Genomic DNA, 16811 nt, shown 5'->3' with positions numbered 1-16811 from the left:
TGACTCAGGATTTCTGCTCCGGACGGCGCGCGGGGCCTCGCTGGCTCTGACTCACTGCAAAAACCAACCCCGACTCCCGAGCGGTGATTCACGGGGACACGTGCTGTGCTATAAGCGGCCGGGAATGCGAGTTGCTGCTTTCCATGGGGCTCCTTCCAAATCGCTCGCGGGCGGTAGAAAATAGCAACGCCGCGGGAGAGGGGGAATCGCAACCGGGATTTATTGTTGCTGTGGATTTTGCAGCGAGAGGTGTTTATCCCGGTTGTTTCAGCGGGTCAGTGTATCCGTTGCCGAATTCCTGGCGATGCAATTCCCGTGGGAGGAAGAGGACTTGGAGCCAAGCCCATCTATGGGGTTGCAAGTGCGTTTTTGGGGTGGCTGCAGCTGCTAAAGGTTTTTGGCAAAGCAAGATACATTTTGCATAAATAAATCGAATATATTTTTCAGCTCCTGGAGCGGTGAAAACCTCGACCCAAACAGGAGGGGGCATTGCCCTGGGCTGGTGAAAAGTCCCTGAGTCCCCATGTCCCCAAAGGATTCAGTCCCTGCGTCCCCATGTCCCCCAAACACAGCCAAGGCGCTGCCCAGATGTGGCCCCCACCTGGCCAGATGTTGGGTGGGTCACCCAGGTCTTGACCTGCAGCACCTAGGTACCATCCCAGGGTGCCCAGATGTTGCTCCAGGACAACCAGGGATCACCCAGGATGCCCAGATGTTGCCCTGCATGTGCAGATCTTGCTCCAGGGCAGCAAGAAATCACCCAGGATTGACCAGATGTTGGCCTGGGTGTCCAGATGTTGTCCCAGGATACTCAGATATGACTCATGATGGTCAGATGTCACCCCAGGGTGTCCAAATTTTATCCCAGGATACTCAGATATCTCTCAGGATGCCCAGATGCTGCCACGGGTGCCCTGATGTTGCCCTGCATGTACAGATGTTGCTTCAGGATACACAGATGTTGCTTCAGGGTGTCTAGGTGTTATCCAGGATACTCAGATATCACCCAGGGTGCCCAAAAGTTGCCCCAGGGTGTCCCAATGTTGCCTCAGGGTGCCCAGATGTTGCCCTAGGTGTCCAGATATTGCCCTGGGATACTCAGATATCACCCAGGGTGCCTGAAATTTATCCCCAGAGTGTCCAGACATTGCCCCAGGCTGCCCTGCCATCACCCCTGGGTGCCCAGCTGTCCCACCCAGGGTCTGGCAGCCGTTGGTAGCGCTGCTGCCACCCCGGCCCTGGGGAAAGTCACCACCTGCAGTCACAGTTTCCTGTCCCTGTGCCACGGCTCCTGGTCCCCACGGCTTTCCCCACCCGCCACGCAACACAGATTTTTGCAAGAAACTGTGTTGGGTGGTGGAAAAATCCCCCCTTGTCGCAGGCACACGGCTCTGTGCCACGCTACGGGCTTGAAATCAAAGCCTGGCTCTGCCTCTGCTCCGTCACCCATCACCCCAGCCGGGGTGGGGACAGCGGGTCTTCCCCCACAGTCACCCATCGCTCCCCGCCCCACCTGCCCTCAGCAAGTGGTGGCCGTGGGAACGGTGGGAACGTGTGAAAATGCAGGGAATTGGGGTAAATTCACACACCACGCTTGCACGGGCACTTGCTCAGGCAGGGGTATGGCTGCACAGACGTGTGCACGCACAGCTGAGTGTGCACATGCGCATGGATGTGTGTGCACACGCGTGTGCGTGGCTGTGTACATGCATGCACACACGCATATGTGCCTGCACACACGCGTTTGCTTTCATAGGCGTGTACGTGGCCGCACACACATGTACACATCACGTGCACACACGTACACAGCTGTGCACACATGCACACATCTGCATGCACACGTGCACGTGGCTGCACACACACACACACATACATGGATGTACACGCACACACACACGTGTGGGGCCCTGGGACTGGGGCCTAACTGGGGACATCACTGTCTGGTTCGTGCTGCTGCCAGTGACCAGAACCTGCCGCTGTCCCACTGGTGGGGACAGTCACCTGGGGGGGTCACACCGGCTGCCTGCGGCCCCTCAGTCCCGGTGTCCCCCTGCCCGTGGGGGCACGGCAGGTTTGGGTCCCCCGGTGTGATGGCAGAGGGGGTCTTGTGAGTCCCCGCTGTCCCCTGGTGTGATGGCGGAGGGGATCCTGTGGGTCCCTCCCTGTCCCCACGCTAGTGGGTGTCCCCTGGGTCCCCGCTGGCAGTTCTGGGGTGCCACCGGCAGCAGGCAGCCGTGCCCCCCGGGCAGAGCGGGGTCCCCCGGTGGCGCTCAGGTCCTCTCAGACTGGTCCCTGGTGCTGGTGGGCCCCCGGGGGGTTACACCCGGTGCAGAGCGGGACCCCCCTGTGCCGTTCTCCCGCACAGAACAAACCCCCGGGTGCACACCGGGACCCCGGGCCTTCCCGGTGCAGATCTACCCCCGGGGCAGCCCCATCCCGGTGCAGCCCGGACCCCAGTGCAGTCCCATCCCGGGGCAGCCCGGACCCCGGTGCAGCCCACACCGGCAGCCACCGCTCGGCCCGGGCCGGCACAAACGGTTAACACGGCCGGAGCTGAAATGTGGCTCCTCCCGGTACCTCCCCGCGCCCGGCCCCGGTCCCGGCGAGGCCGCCCAGCCCCGGCCCAGCCCCAGCCCCGTCCTCCGCCGCCGCCCAGCCCGGCTGCACCGGCCGGGGGCACCGGGGGCACCGCCGACACCGGGAGCACCGAGGGCACCAGGGCTACCGGGGGTACCGGGGGTACCGGGGGTACCGGGGCACCGGGCCCGCACCATGATCTGCGGCAGGAAGGCTCGTCCCGCTGCCGAGCAGCCCCGCTCCCCGTCGGACGGCTCCGGTGGCCCCCGTCGGCCCGGCAGAGCCTTGAGGAAAATGGGTGAGTCCCGGGGCCTGTCCCGCCGCGGGGGGACGGGGGAGCCGACGGGGCGGGCAGGGGGCACCGGGAGGAAAGTGCCGGGGGGGCGGCTGTGCCAGTGGGGGTCCCGGCAGGGATCTCCGTGGCTCGGAGCGTCCCTGAAGGGGATGGGGACCCCCATGGCAGGGATGGGTCCCCGTGGCTGGGAGGGGTCCCCAAGATAGCCACGGTCCCCGTGCAGAAAAATGTCCCCACGGCTGGGTGAGGTCCCCAAGGTGGATGGGGTCCCTCATGGCAGGGGTGGGGCCCCCATGGCAGGGAGAGGTCCCCAAGATAGCCAGGGTCCCCATGCAGGAAATTGTCCCCATGGTTGGGTGAGGGGTCACCATGGCCAGGAGGGTCCCCATGGCAGGAGTGTCCCCGAGGTGGATGGGGTCCCTCACAGCAGGGACGAGTCCCTGCAGCTGGGAGGGGTCCCCAAGGTAGCGCCACTATGTGTTGTCCCAGGTGTTGGGGGACAGCAGGGTCGGGGTTCAGCCACATCATGGGTGGCAGGAGCCCTCCTGCTCGGGGTATTTGTTGCCCCCAAGGCTCAGCTCCAGCTCCCTGGGGCCCTCCCTAATACCCTGCCTCAGTTTCCCCCCCCCAGCGCTGTCGGCTCGGGCCCCGCTGACCCCAGCGCAGCTCGGGGCAGAGCTGCCCGTGAGGCGCAGGCAGGCGGAGCGGGTGCCCGGGAAGGTCAGGGTGTGCCTGCCGGGGCGGCCGGGCCCGATCCTGCGTGGGAGCAGTGGGCAGGGCAGGGGCTGGCCCTGTGCCGTGGAGGGAGGGCTTTGCTCCCACTGCTGCGCTGGCCCGCGTGCGGCTCTGGGCGTGCGGCTGTGTGCCCGGAGCTGCACGGCTCGGTGTGACCCCGCGTCTGCTGCAGCTCCCTGTGTCCCTCTGTCCATGCATCCGTGCGCCCATATGCATCAGTGTGTCCGTGCATCCATGTATCCCTGCATTTATATCCATGCGTCCATGTGTCTGCGCATCAGTGCGTCCCTACGTCCATCTGCTCATACACTCGTGCACCCGTGACCCCAGAGAGTCTGTCCGTCTGTCCATCTGTCCATGTATTTGTGCATCTGTAAACTTGTGCATCCATGTGTCCGTGTGTCCTTGCATCAGTGTATCCATGTATCCATACATCCCTGCACCTCTGTATCTGTGCATCCACATCTCCGTGCATCCATACACCCGTGTGTCCGTGTGTCCGTGCATCCGTGTCTCCATGCATCCGTACACTTGTGCACCCACGACCCCGTGTGTCTGTGTGTCCGACAATCCCTCTGTCCATCCACCTGTGTACCATGTGCCTGTATCCATGTGTCCATACATCCGTGCATCCATATGCTTGTGCATCCATGTGTCCATGTGTCTGTACTTGCCCTCCGAAGGTGCCCTCAGTCCTGCTCCGTGGGCAGGATGTGACCATGCAGGAGGTGGTGGCAGCTGGTGGCCAGCTCAGGATGTCCCTGCTCAGCACCAAACCTGCTGTTTCCCCAGCCCAGGAGCAGCGTCTCCGACCAGAGTGGGGACACGGGCACCGGGGCTGTCCTTAAAGAGTGGTTGCCAAAACAAAAAAAGTGAGGAAACAACTGCTCTTTGGAGAATAGACGGAAAAATCCCAGCCCTGCTGTGAGCCCGGGCGTGGGCCCGCAGGTCCCCAGAGGCCACCGCGTCATCGTTCCTGGCCTGACCTCCGCTGCCAGCACCGTCCTGGTGCTCCCCACATGGGATTTGGGCGGCTTTGCTGGGATTTAACGGCTGGGCTCTGCTGTGTGAGCAGGGCTCTGCCACTGCGCTGCCGTCCCCTGTCCCTGCCAGCCGGCCACACAGTGCCCCGAAGGGGCCCGATGGCAGTGGCTTGTCCTGCCTGTCCTCTCCTCTCTGTCCCATCCCATCCCATCCCATCCCATCCCATCCCATCCCATCCCATCCCATCTCTCCTGTCCCATCCCATCTGTCCCATCATGTCCCATCCTGTCCTGTCTGCCCTGTCCTGTGATTTCCCATCCCATCCATTCCCATCCTGTCCCATCCTGCCATGTCTGTCCCACCCACTCTGTCCCACCCTGTCCTGTCTGTCTCTCCCATCCTACCTGTCCCATCTTGTCCCATTGTGTCCTGTCTGTACTGTCACATTGTGTCATATATGTGTCATCTCATCTCATGGCCCTCTCCTGTTCATCCCACTCTGTCCTGTCCCCATCCCTCCATCCTGTCCCATGCCATGCTGTGCCATTCTGTCCCATCCCATCCCATCCCATCCCATCCCATCCCATCCCATCCCATCCCATCCCATCCCATTGCATCCTGGCCCATCACATCATGTCTGTCCTGTCCCATCTGTCCCATGCTGCCCTGTCTGTCCCATCCCATCCCATCCCATCCCATCCCATCCCATCCCATCCCATCCCATCCCATCCCATCCCATCCCATCCCATCCCATCCCATGCATACAGATGTGCACCGAGCCCCGCCCCCACACCCACCCAGTACCCCCAGTACACCCTCAGAGCCTCCAGTACCTCCCAGTGCCCCCCAGCATCTCCCAGTAGCTGCACGGTGTGCCCACGGGCTGGTCCTCCACAGGCCTGACGGAGGACGAGGACGTCCAGCGGATGCTGCGGGGCTCCCTGCTCCGGAAGATCAAGTCCCGGGGGGTGCCCAGGGAGCGGCTCTTCCGCCTGCAGGAGGACGGGGCGACCGTCTGCTTCGAGGGGCGATTCGGGCGCGCTCGCTCCCAGCAGAGCTGTGAGTGCCGGCGCTGGGGACCGTCCCCCGGGGGCTCGGGGACCCTGGGCCACGTCCTGCACAGCCTCGAGCTGCAGGGAGGGGTTGGGACCTGGGCAGTGCCCCAGACCTGCCCGTGGGGACCTGGGCATGAGCCAGGACCCAGACCCCCACCCAGGGCCTAGACCCCCACCCAGCCCCTCACCCAGGACCCAGACCCCACCCCGGGACCCAGATCTCAGCCCAGGCCCTAGCCCACAATCTGGGACCTAGACCCCCACCCAGCACCCAGACCCCAACCCGGGATCTGCACCCTCAGCCTGGGACCCAAACCCTGGCCTAAGATGTGGACCCCAGTCCAGAACACGGACCCCCACCCAGGACCTGGACCCAAACCCACTGCACCCAGTGCCTCCCAGTGCTTCCCAGTGCACCCAGTGCATCTCACTGCATTCCAGTGCACCCAGTGCCTCCCAGTGCACCTCAGGGTGGGCCCCCAAAGCCCACACCCTTCCCCGTCCCCCTTGGGACCAGCATGAGGTCCCCTCTCCATCCCAGTCAGACTCTGTCCCCACTCCCCAGCATCACCCATCTCTTCTCACCCGCTCATCTGGGACGGGTGCCCAGAGCTGGCACTGCTGCAAGGCAGATCCATCCCCCACCGGCGTCCCTGTCCCCATCCCCGCAGGGGACGGCAGCTCCTGTCTCGCCTGGGATTAGTGGGTTAAGCCCGGCTGCAGCATCAACAGCAGCTGAGCCCCAGTCCCCTGGGGTGCCCCTGGGGACATGTAGTGTGTCCATCAGCAGCCAGGATATCTTGCAGGATGCTCATGGGTGGGAAAAATGCCGAGGGACCACCTCCATCCCCAAGGTGACCCCATCCCCACGTGTGTCCCTGCAGTCTCGGTGATGCACGTTGAGGGGGTACGCGAGGGACACCAGTCAGAGGGTCTACGCAAGTATGGTGCCGCCTTCCCCGAGCGGCACTGCTTCACCCTCGTCTTCAAGGGCAAACGCAAGAACCTTGACCTGGCCGCCCGTGGAGAGGAGGACGCCCGCCACTGGGTGCAAGGGCTCACCAAGCTGATGGGGCGGCTGCAAGCCATGAGTCAACCGGAGAAGCTTGACCAATATCCTTTGTTGGAGCTATGGGGGCTTGGGGACAGGTTGGGGACAGCCGTGGGGGTGACGCCGGGTGGTTTCCTTACCCTGGCATAGCTGGATCCACGGGGTCCTGCAGCGAGCAGACAGGAACAAGGACAACAAGATGTCCTTCCGGGAGGTGAAGAGCATGCTGAGGATGATCAACATCGACATGGATGATGTCTACGCCTACAAGCTCTTCAAGGTACCTGTCCTGTGATCCATCACCTGCTGTCCCCCACTGTTGTCACCAGGAGGGAATGCTGGCTCCTTCTCTGCCTTCCCAAGCACGGAGAACTGTCAAACTCATCACTCACAAAGCCACGACCATCATCAATGGTTGGATCCACCACCAATGGTTGGGTCCCATCATGATGGGGTGGGGTGAGCTGTCTCCCCCATTGCTCTGCGGGTCCCCAAGGTGTGATATTTTCCCCCCATGGGGTGCTGTCCCCATGGGCATCTCCCAAGTCCCTTTCCAGCTGGGGAAACCGAGGCACAATGCTCTGCTCTGCTCCATCCCAGAGTGGAGGGTCAGAGGACTATGGGTGGGGGGACAGAGGCGACATGGCCACACAACCCATCCCTGAGCCCTCATGCCCATAGCTGAACCCCCCCAACCTCATCACACACGCTGCCAACCCCAAGGGACAGGCAGGACGAGGCAGGGGGTGGTCGTACCCCCTTCCCCACAGGCAGGGGACGGTCCCCGAGGTTGGGCTGTGGTCCCACCAGGAGTGCGACCGCTCGGGCGATGAGCGGCTGGAGGGCCGGGAGCTGGAGGAGTTTTGCCGACGGCTGCTGCGGCGACCGGAGCTGGAGGAGCTTTTTGGGTGTTACTCGGGCGAGGACCATGTCCTGTCGGCCGAGGAGCTGCGGGATTTCCTACGGGACCAGGGCGAGGACGCCAGCCTGCGCCAGGCCCGTGCCGTCATCCGCACCTACGAGCTCAACGAGAAGGGTAGGACTGGGGACAGCCAGCTCGGGGGTTGGTGGGATGGTGGGATGGGTGCTGCTGGAGCCAAGGGAGGTGGTGGATGGTGTGGGGATGGGGGTCTGCTTGGTGGTGTCACCCCCCCGAGCTGATATGCAGTTCTCCAAGGCTTGGGTGAGTGTTCCTGTGTCCCTTCCCCAGCGTGGCACTAACATGTGGCCTTGCTGGTCCCTGGTGGTTGTGGCACTGTGGGGACAGGGGACGTGAGGGTGGGGATGGAGGGTGGGGGTGGACAGCAGTGGGCCCCCATGTCTCCTGGGTGATGCAGTGCCAGCCCTAGCACGTATGTGACACTGCCAGGGGACCTCCATGTCCCTTGGGTCCCACCATGGCAAGTCCAGGGTGAACATGGCACTAGGAGGACAGGGGACATCATGGTGGGGGTGAAGGGCCTCCACGTCTCTTGGGTATCACAGTAGTACCCCTAGGGTAGGTGTGGCACTAGCAGGACAGGGGACATCAGGGTGGAGGTGAGACACCAACGGCAACTCCACATCCCCTGGGTGCCACAGTGCCAGGTCTGGGGTGAACATGGCACTGCTGGGAGAGAGGGGACATCCACCAGGTGGGGACAGTCCCAGGGGTGCCACCCTGCCAGCGGTGTGCCAGCCCTCTCTAACACCTCGCTGCTGTGTCCTGCAGCCAGGCAGCAGGACCTGATGATGCTGGATGGCTTCATGATGTACCTCCTCTCTGCTGCCGGTGACATCCTCAACCAGGAGCACACCAAGGTGCACCAGGACATGAGCCAGCCCCTGTGCCACTACTTCATCTCCTCCTCCCACAACACCTACCTGACCCGCAACCAGATCGGCGGCACCAGCAGCACTGAAGCCTACGTCAGGTGGGTGCCCCTGGTCAGATGCTCCATGTCCAGATGGTTTGAGGGTGCTGGGGTGGTGCAGAGACTCATCCGGTGATGGTGTGGTGGCAGGGTGCTGATGGCGGGATGCCGTTGTGTGGAGCTGGACTGCTGGGAGGGCTCTGATGGGGAACCCGTTGTCTACCATGGCCACACACTCACCTCCAAAATCCTCTTCCGTGATGTCATTGAGAGCATCCGCGACTACGCCTTCAAGGTGAGCAGGGTGCCAGCAGCCCTGGGATGGGAGCTGGGTGCTGAGTGCTGGGTGCTGGGTGCTGAGCGCTGCCCATCCCCGTCCCCAGCAATCGCCCTACCCTGTCATCCTGTCCCTGGAGAACCACTGTGGGCTGGAGCAGCAGGCCACCATGGCCCGGCACATGAAGGCCATCCTGGGGGACATGCTGCTGACACAGCCACTGGAGGGGCAGGACCCCCATGACCTCCCGTCCCCAGAGGTAAGGCCACCCACCCACCCACCACGGTGTCCCCATGTCCCCTCCGAGCCCTGAACTCGGCCTTTCCTCCCGCAGCAGCTGAAAGGGAAGGTCCTGGTGAAAGGCAAGAAGCTTCCAGAGCCGTGGCATGAGCCCCAGGGGCTCACCTCCCTTCTGGATCCTGAGGAGGAGGAAGAGGAGGAGGAGGAAGAGGAAGAGGAGGACAAGCTGCAGGAGAGAAGCAACCGGCGGGTAAGGGGCTCTCCCAGGGCTATGGTGCCGGGGGACCCTGGCATCCCGGCAGTGCCACGGGACCAGTGTCCCAGTCGTGCCGGGGCCTGGGGCAGATGAGCACTGCCAGCACCCCCCGATGCAGCCCCGCTCTCTCCTCTTCCAGTCGCTGCAGTCGTTGCAGGAGATCAAACCTCTGCAGGTGGGTCAGGGATGGAGCTGGGTGGGCTGGGGGGTCAGGTACCATGAGGGCAGTGAGTGGCTGTCACTGGCTGACAGAGGGGACTGAGCTTGGGAACTCCTTGGCTGTGCCTCCCCCTTCCCCTGGTGGGGTGGGTGCTCCATTTCTGGGGTCTCCATCACCTCGGGGTCTCCATTTCCTGGGGGGGGGGGGGATTCTCTCCATTGCCTTGGTTCTCTATCATCTTGGAGTCTCCATCGCTTTGAGGTTTCCATCACCTCAAGTTCTCCATCACCTTGGGTTGTCCATGACCTTGGGTTCTCCATCATCTTGGGGTCTCTAATATCTTGGGGTCTGCATCACCTCAGGGTCTCCACCTGTGTGGGGTGTCCATCACTTTGGGAGTCTCCATTGCCTCAGGTTCTCCATCGCTTGGGTTCTCCATGGCCTTGGGTGTCTCAGTGCTCAGCACCAGCAGGGTAGCGGGTCTGTAGACCCTCAGACAGGGGGGTGACCACCAGAGCTGGGGTGGTCCTGACACCATGATGGCTCCTGCAGGCCAAGGATGCGTCACAGGTGGCCCCAGAGCTGTCGGCTGTGGTGGTGTACTGCCAGGCTGTCCCCTTCCCCGGCCTGGCCCAGGCCCTGCGCCACCCCCGGCCCTGCGAGATGTCCTCCTTCAGCGAGAGGAAGGCTCGGAAACTCATCAAGGAGGCGGGTGAGGGTGACGGGCTGGGGACGGGGACAGAGTGACTCCGTGCTCCTGACCTCTCTGGGATGCAGGATGGGGCTGTGACAGATGTGCTGTCACCGGGGTCGCTCCATGGGTGGTGGTCGGGGACATGCTGGCCCCGGCCAGGCTGATCTGACCTGGGGCAACTGGGGTCTGGTGTCAGGGTCTGGGACCAGAGGCCGCGGTGAGGGTCACAGGTCCAGGATCAGGGTCTGGGGTCAGGGTTTGGGATGTGGCATCTGGACCCAAGGTCAGGTCTGGGGTCAGTGTCTGGGTTCTAGGGTCAAGGTCTGGAATCAGGGTCGGAGTCTGGGGTCCAGGGCTGAGATTAAGATCTGGGTCAGTGTCCAGGGTCTGAGGTCTGGGGTCAGGGTCTGGGGTCAGGGGTCCAAGGTCAAGGTCCAGGGTTGGGGTCTGAACCCCAGGCTCTGGGTCCCCCCGGGCGGGCAGGCTCTGTCCATGTCCCCAGGCACGCGGGTGCAGGCAGGACACCATCCCCCGCTGGCAGGGCCCCGCACCGGCACCCATGGGTGCAGCAGCCCCGCTCAGCCGTTCCCCCCCAGGCCCGGCGCTGGTCCGGTACAACGCCCGGCAGCTCAGCCGCGTCTACCCGCTGGGGCTGAAGATGAACTCCTCCAACTACAACCCCCAGGAGATGTGGAACGCTGGCTGCCAGCTGGGTGAGACCCCACGGCCCCCGGGGGACACCCCATGACCTGGCACCCCCTCCCCCAGGGCTGTCACCCACCCTGACACCCCATCCCCCTTGTCCCCACAGTGGCCCTCAACTTCCAGACGCCAGGCTACGAGATGGACCTGAACGCCGGGCGCTTCCTGGGCAATGGGCGCTGTGGCTACGTGCTGAAGCCCCCCTGCCTGCGCAGCCCCCCCGGGGAGGGGCCCCGCCGCCTGGCGCTGCACGTCAGGGTGAGGCACCCCGCTGCCCCAGCTCCGCGCCTGGGTGTGTGCCACCCATGTCCCTGCTGGGTGACACCCATGACATTCCCATTCCCATGCCTGGCCAGGTGCCACCTGCATCCCTTTTCCCAGGTGACCTCAACCCCACACCCCGTCAGGTGCCACCCATGTCCCCTCTGGGTGACACCAACCCCACGCCCAGCCAGGTGCCACCCATGTCCCCTCTGGGTGACACCAACCCCACGCCCAGCCAGGTGCCACCCATGTCCCCTCTGGGTGACACCAAACCCATGCCCAGCCAGGTGCCACTCACACACCTTCTAGGTGCCACCAGTGTCTCTTCTCCCGGGGACACTGTCCCTGTCCTCACACCTGTTTGGGTACCATCCATGTCCCTACTCCTGGGTGACACTGACCCCATTCCCCATGTCTGGCCAAGTGCCACCCATGTCCCTTCTCCTGGGGACATCAACCCTGCCCCTGCAACCAGCCTAGTGCCACCCATGTCCCTTCTCCTGCGTGGTACCAATTCTGCCCCTGCTCCCTGCCATGTGCCACCCATGTCCCTCTTCCTGGGTGCCACCCTGTCCCCAAACCCAGCTGGCATCAGCCACACTCCCTCTCCGAGGTGGCACCAATCACCTCCCTCCTCCTGCCATGTGCCACCCATATCTCTCCTCTTGGGTGCCACCCTGTCCCCAAACCCAGCTGGTATCAGCCACGTCCCTTCTCCGAGGTGGCACCAACCACCTCCCTACCGTGTCCCCACACCCAGCTGAGTGCCACCCACGTCCCTTCCCCTGGGGCCCATCACCCCGGGGTGGCACATGCCACGGGCCCCCAGCACCCTCTGTCCCCAGGTGATCACGGCGCAGCAGCTGCCCAAGCTGAACCGGGAGAAGGGCAGCTCCATCGTGGACCCCTTCGTGCGGGTGGAGATCCACGGCGTCCCGGCCGACTGCGGCAAGCAGCAGACCCGCCACAAGCTCAACAACGGTGAGCGCCTGCCCGGCCACCACGGCCCAGCCACCGGGCGCTGGGGACATCGCAGGGCACCCCAGTCCCCCCCAGGGACACCCCAGAGTACCCTGATCCCCGGGTGGTGGCCGAGCCCTCGGGCACCCAACACTCCGATCACCCGCTGCTGCTCCCCAACTGCCCGACCCCGAGTTGAGCCGGTGCCCAGGACATCCCAGTCCCTCCAGTGCACCCCAGTCTTGCAGTGCCCCGTCTCCAGCACAGCTTGATCCTGACCAATGGCAGGGTCCCAGCATGTCCCAGTCCTCCCCAGTGCTGCTCTCTCCTACCCTCCAGTATACCCAGTCCAAGCCCAGTGTGACCCCCATTCCCCCAGTATACCCCATCCCAGCCCCAGTAGGGTCCCCATTCCCCCAGTATAGCTTATCACAGCCCCAGTAGGACCCCCATTCCCCAAGTATAGCCCAGCCTGGCCCCAGTGTGATGCCCATTCCCCCAGTATACCCCACCACAGCACCAGTAAGACCCCCATTGCCCCAGCATAGCCCTGCCTGGCCCCAGTAGGACCCCCATTTCTGCAGTATAGCCCAGCCTCACACCAGCATGACCTCTGTTCCCCCACTATACCCCACTACAGCCCCAGTAGGACCCCCTTTCCCCCAGTATACCCCATCATGGCCTCAGTATGACCCCTATGCCCCAGTATAGCCCAGTCTGGCCCCAGTATGACCTCCATTCCCCCAGTCTGGCCCAGTCCCCACATACCCCAGTGCAGGATGGCAGCTAAGCCGGGGAGGGGTGAGCACAGTGGAGGGTCGAGCCGGTCCCCATACCCAGGGTGGTTGTGGTGGCCATGGTGGCCACGGTGGCAGCGCCCACCCCCCATCCCGGTGCCGTAGGCTTCAACCCGCGCTGGGAGGAGACGCTGAGCTTCCAGCTGCGGGCGCCCGAGCTGGCCCTGGTGCGCTTCGTGGTGGAGGACTACGACAGCACCTCCTGCAACGATTTCGTGGGGCAGTTCACCCTGCCCCTGGCCAGCATGCGGCAAGGTGGGTGGGTGCCCACTGCGCTGTCCCCTGGGGACAGGGACAGTCCCCCCCCCGCACCCGCTCAGCCCCTGTCTCTGTCCCCAGGGTATCGTCACATCCATCTGCTCTCCAAGGATGGGGCGTCCCTGTCCCCCGCCACGCTCTTCGTGCACATTCGATGCAAGAGTCTGTGAGGTCCCCGTGGGAGGGACATCATGTCCCCGTGCATGGGACAACGTGCTCCTCCATGGGGTGGGCACCCTCCTGCACCGGAGACTCCCTGTGTGGGGACAGCCTGGGGACACTGCTCGCCCAGCTGCGGTGACAGCAGGGCTGGCTGGGGGACCCAAGGGGGTAGGGGACCCCCTCCATGTCCCTTAGGGTCACCCCATCCACTGGCCCATGTGCTCCGCTCCTCCCCTCCCTGGCTGTGACCCCGAGGGGACAGAGATGCTGTGACAACCAGGACGGGGTGGCCAGGCCATCAACACCCCAGCACAGCCCCGGGGAGAGCGACATGGGTGACAGCAACCCCCAAACATCACCACCCCCAGCCACGCTCGATCCCAGCCCCTCCTTGGGCTGCAAGGACAGTGCCACCACCATGAGGACCCTGAGGGGACCCTGTCACTGTGCAGGCCCCAAGGGGACCCTGCTACCATGTGCCCCATCGTGCCCAGGGCATCGAGCCTCGGCGTGGCTGGGGGCCGCCTTCCCAACCCCTGCTCCAGCACTGGCGACGGTCACAGACTTATACCCCGGTGTCAAGCCAGTCGAATAAAGGTTTTATTTTAACAGAACCTGTCCCGGCATCCCTGTCACCTCCTGGGGCCCGTGGGGGGGTGGTGGGAGAGGCTGAGGAGGAGGGGATAAGGGCTGGGCCCACCCCCAAAAGCAGCATGGCCCTGGGGAGCTGCCAAGGGGGGGGGCAGGGGTGGCACGTTGGAGCAGCCCTCAAAACTGCCACGGGGACGGGGGAAGGTCCCACTGGACACCCCCCACCCACCCCAGGACACCGGGGACACAGGAGGGGACACAGAGGTACTTGCATAGGTGACACGGGACCCCAAGCAGGGGGGATGCGATGGTGCTGCTGAGGGGGACATGATGGGCTCCTGGTTCCCCACCGAGGCCCCACAGGTCCAGGCCGGGGTGGGCAAAGCCCCTCGGGGTCCGTGGTGTGCCACAGGGCAGGAGGGGGCACAGAGGGACAGGGAGGCGTGGGAGTGCATAGATGGGGTCTTGGCCTTGGTGTGCAGCTTTGGAAACCTTTGGCTGGGAGGGCAGGAGCATCTCAGAGCTCTTCGTGGACACGGTTCACGTCACAGAGGGAGGCAACAGGCTGCCCGGGTGCTTGTTTCCCAAGATATCTTGATGGGATAAAGGTTTTCCATCAAAGAAAACATTTCCTTTACCTCGAAGGTTCCCAGAACACAAGGTGATGAGCCTGGTGGAAGAGGTGCTGGGGTAGTTGGAGAGGCTGAAGCCCCAGGGCGATGCCGATGGCGTGTCACAGGGTGACCACCTGCGCGCGTGTCCGTACTTCCACAGAAAAGCAGCCGAGCAGAGAGCCCCGAGGTGCAGCAGCGGCGACGCGTCATCCCCCCGATGCCCGCAGCCCCGGTGTCACGAGGGGTGGCGGAGAGGAACGACCCTGAGGAGTCCGAGCAGAGTGGGGTGCGCTGGCCGAGCTCCGGAGGCAAGCGAGGAGCCGAGTCCCCCCGTATCTTCAGGCGTTGCTGCTCCTCAGTTCAGCACTTGCCCCACTGAGCAGAGAGGGTTCGAGTCTCTGAGGCTGGGAAGGAGAAGGGACAAGGCATCGCTTGCACAAATAGCCCTTAGAAAGAAATTTCGACATGCTCCCGAGCCCACGGGGAGGGACGGTGCCATCCTCCCTCTCCAGGCACCCGCAGGAAGGACCGAGTTTAACAGAGGAGGGAGCAAACCCAGGGAAAAGGCAGAGCCCCCAGCACCCTCCAGGCAGGCAGGAGGGCTCGGCAGCCCGGCCACCGCAGCCCGGTGCTCCACCACGCCGGTGCTGAGCCGCTCGGTGCAGCATCTACCTTGGTTGGCCCCGTCGAGAAAAGTCACGGTCCAGCGACCCGGAGGCGGCCTTCAGCAGATGAATGCAACTCATGTCAGTTTGGAACAGGAAAGATTTAAAATATATATAATATATACTTTTATTATTCACCCGTTAACTCCATTATATGCCAATCATGAGCTAGTTTCAGCAGTTACATTCCCTTGATCACGTCTTTACGAGGATGCAATTAAATCAAAACAAAGGAGACCGCTGACGCCAGCGGGGGAGCGGCGGCCGGCGCTGCGGGACACGGTCGGTGAATCCAGGCGGTGGCGGCTGCGCGGCTGGTTCCGTTCCACCTCTCCCGGCGCGGGTCCAGCTTTGGCGGAAAGGATGAGGGCAGCACCCTCGCCGGGCCCGGCTCCTCGGCGGTGCCGCGCTCTCCTAGCAAGGGCTCGCTTACTGCAACACCAGTCCGACCTGGGGGAGCCAACCGAGACGGTGGGTCAAGACGTGCCCGAGCACCAGCGTCCTCTGCCCCAGCGCCAGCTCCGGGCGGACACGGCTCGCAAGCCCTCGCTGCGCCGGCCGGGAGGGCTCAGCACCATCTGTGTGGGTTTTCCCACCGGCTTTGGGATGTTTGGGAGCAGGGAGAGCCCTGGGCATGTGGCCAAATGGGCACACGGACCCTGTCCAGCTCCAATCTGGGAGGTGACCGATATTTGGCCCAGGCAGTCTGCAAGACAGCCTTGATTTACGAGCCAAGGTTGTTTCTAAGCTAATAACAAGAGATTTGGGAAAGTTTCCCGAGAGCCTCATACCGGGAGAGGCCCCTCTGCGGGCAGTGGGCACCGCTGGGTGCTCTCTGGCTGCGTGACGGGACGTGCTGGTGGCTGCTCCCAGGCTCCGACCCACTGCAGCCACGGGCAGCCCCGTCGCCGGGTATGGCCAGAGAGCGGCTCCCAGCACCAGGCTCTCCAACCCTCCAGCCCTCCCAGTGAGAAAAGGGACTGCTGAAACCTCCCAGCAACCTGCTGGAGCTTTTTGAAAGGTTCAGTGGCAGAGCAAGGCTGGTTTAAGGCACGTGGGCTTGTACCCACAGAGCCAGACCTGGCTTCACACACTCTGTGAAGGGAATCAAAGCCCCGTTACTGTCGTTAAGGCATTAATTAGCTGTTGTGACGTAGCGTGGGCAGGCTGCAGTGCTGCAAGGCCAAGCAGCTTCTGGTTCTCTAGCACTGTCCTGGTGGCTGTGGACTGGACAGATGCTGAAGCACATCTTCAGGGGGGCAACACAGCAGCAACCAGGTGCTCCCTGAAAATGGCCCAGGGCAGAGAGACGGGGTGTCCACAGGCACCGCTGCGAGTGCTCAGAGCCGCTGGGCAGGGAGCGAGCTGCTGGCCGTGGGGACAGGGTGACACCCCAGAGACCCCACACACACTACGAGCAACCGCGCTGAGCTCCCCATCATCACGGGTCCTGTTCAACAGTGACTCAATGGCTCTCAAAGCTCGTCTGTTCTCTCTAGAGGGGTTGTTGTGCATCTCACCCCACCACGACAGATTGACACGCAGGCTACAGGGCTGCAAGGCGACAGCCGGGCCCTGTGCAGGCTCACAGGGCACAGCAACCACCCCCCAGGTGACTGTC

At 63.5% G+C, this 16811-nt stretch overlaps 2 protein-coding genes across 2 annotated transcripts in view; one reads left to right on the top strand and one right to left on the bottom strand.

Moving 5' to 3' along the window:
- Nucleotides 1-2726: 2726 nt before the first annotated feature.
- On the top strand, nucleotides 2727-13937 carry PLCD3 (phospholipase C delta 3). The gene is made up of 16 exons (XM_074849103.1): nucleotides 2727-2875; nucleotides 5489-5650; nucleotides 6531-6759; nucleotides 6848-6977; nucleotides 7508-7733; nucleotides 8409-8610; nucleotides 8701-8845; nucleotides 8934-9086; nucleotides 9162-9317; nucleotides 9463-9498; nucleotides 10036-10195; nucleotides 10774-10890; nucleotides 10989-11137; nucleotides 11989-12124; nucleotides 13006-13155; nucleotides 13240-13937. The coding sequence occupies exons 1-16, from the start codon at nucleotides 2773-2775 to the stop codon at nucleotides 13326-13328; spliced, it is 2343 nt and encodes a 780-aa protein (XP_074705204.1). The 5' UTR covers nucleotides 2727-2772; the 3' UTR covers nucleotides 13329-13937.
- Nucleotides 13938-15292: 1355 nt separating this feature from the next.
- NMT1 (N-myristoyltransferase 1) overlaps nucleotides 15293-16811 on the bottom strand; it is an 18864-nt gene continuing 17345 nt past the window's right edge. The window contains exon 12 of the mRNA XM_074849104.1: nucleotides 15293-15640. Coding sequence (XP_074705205.1) covers nucleotides 15620-15640 — 21 coding nt within the window. The 3' untranslated portion in view covers nucleotides 15293-15619. The remainder of the gene's footprint in view (nucleotides 15641-16811) is intronic.

The sequence above is a fragment of the Strix aluco genome, chromosome 24 (assembly GCF_031877795.1).
Source record: "Strix aluco isolate bStrAlu1 chromosome 24, bStrAlu1.hap1, whole genome shotgun sequence".
NCBI lineage: Eukaryota > Metazoa > Chordata > Aves > Strigiformes > Strigidae > Strix > Strix aluco.
This window is presented reverse-complemented; position numbering and strand designations above follow the sequence as displayed.

Bases quoted from the DNA above. Each gene is read 5' to 3' on its own strand.
- PLCD3 (XM_074849103.1), top strand. From the start codon at position 2,773: ATGATCTGCGGCAGGAAGGCTCGTCCCGCTGCCGAGCAGCCCCGCTCC. The intron at 6,760-6,847 runs ATATCCTTTGTT...ACCCTGGCATAG, and splicing joins CAACCGGAGAAGCTTGACCA to CTGGATCCACGGGGTCCTGC. The intron at 7,734-8,408 runs GTAGGACTGGGG...TGTGTCCTGCAG, and splicing joins CTACGAGCTCAACGAGAAGG to CCAGGCAGCAGGACCTGATG.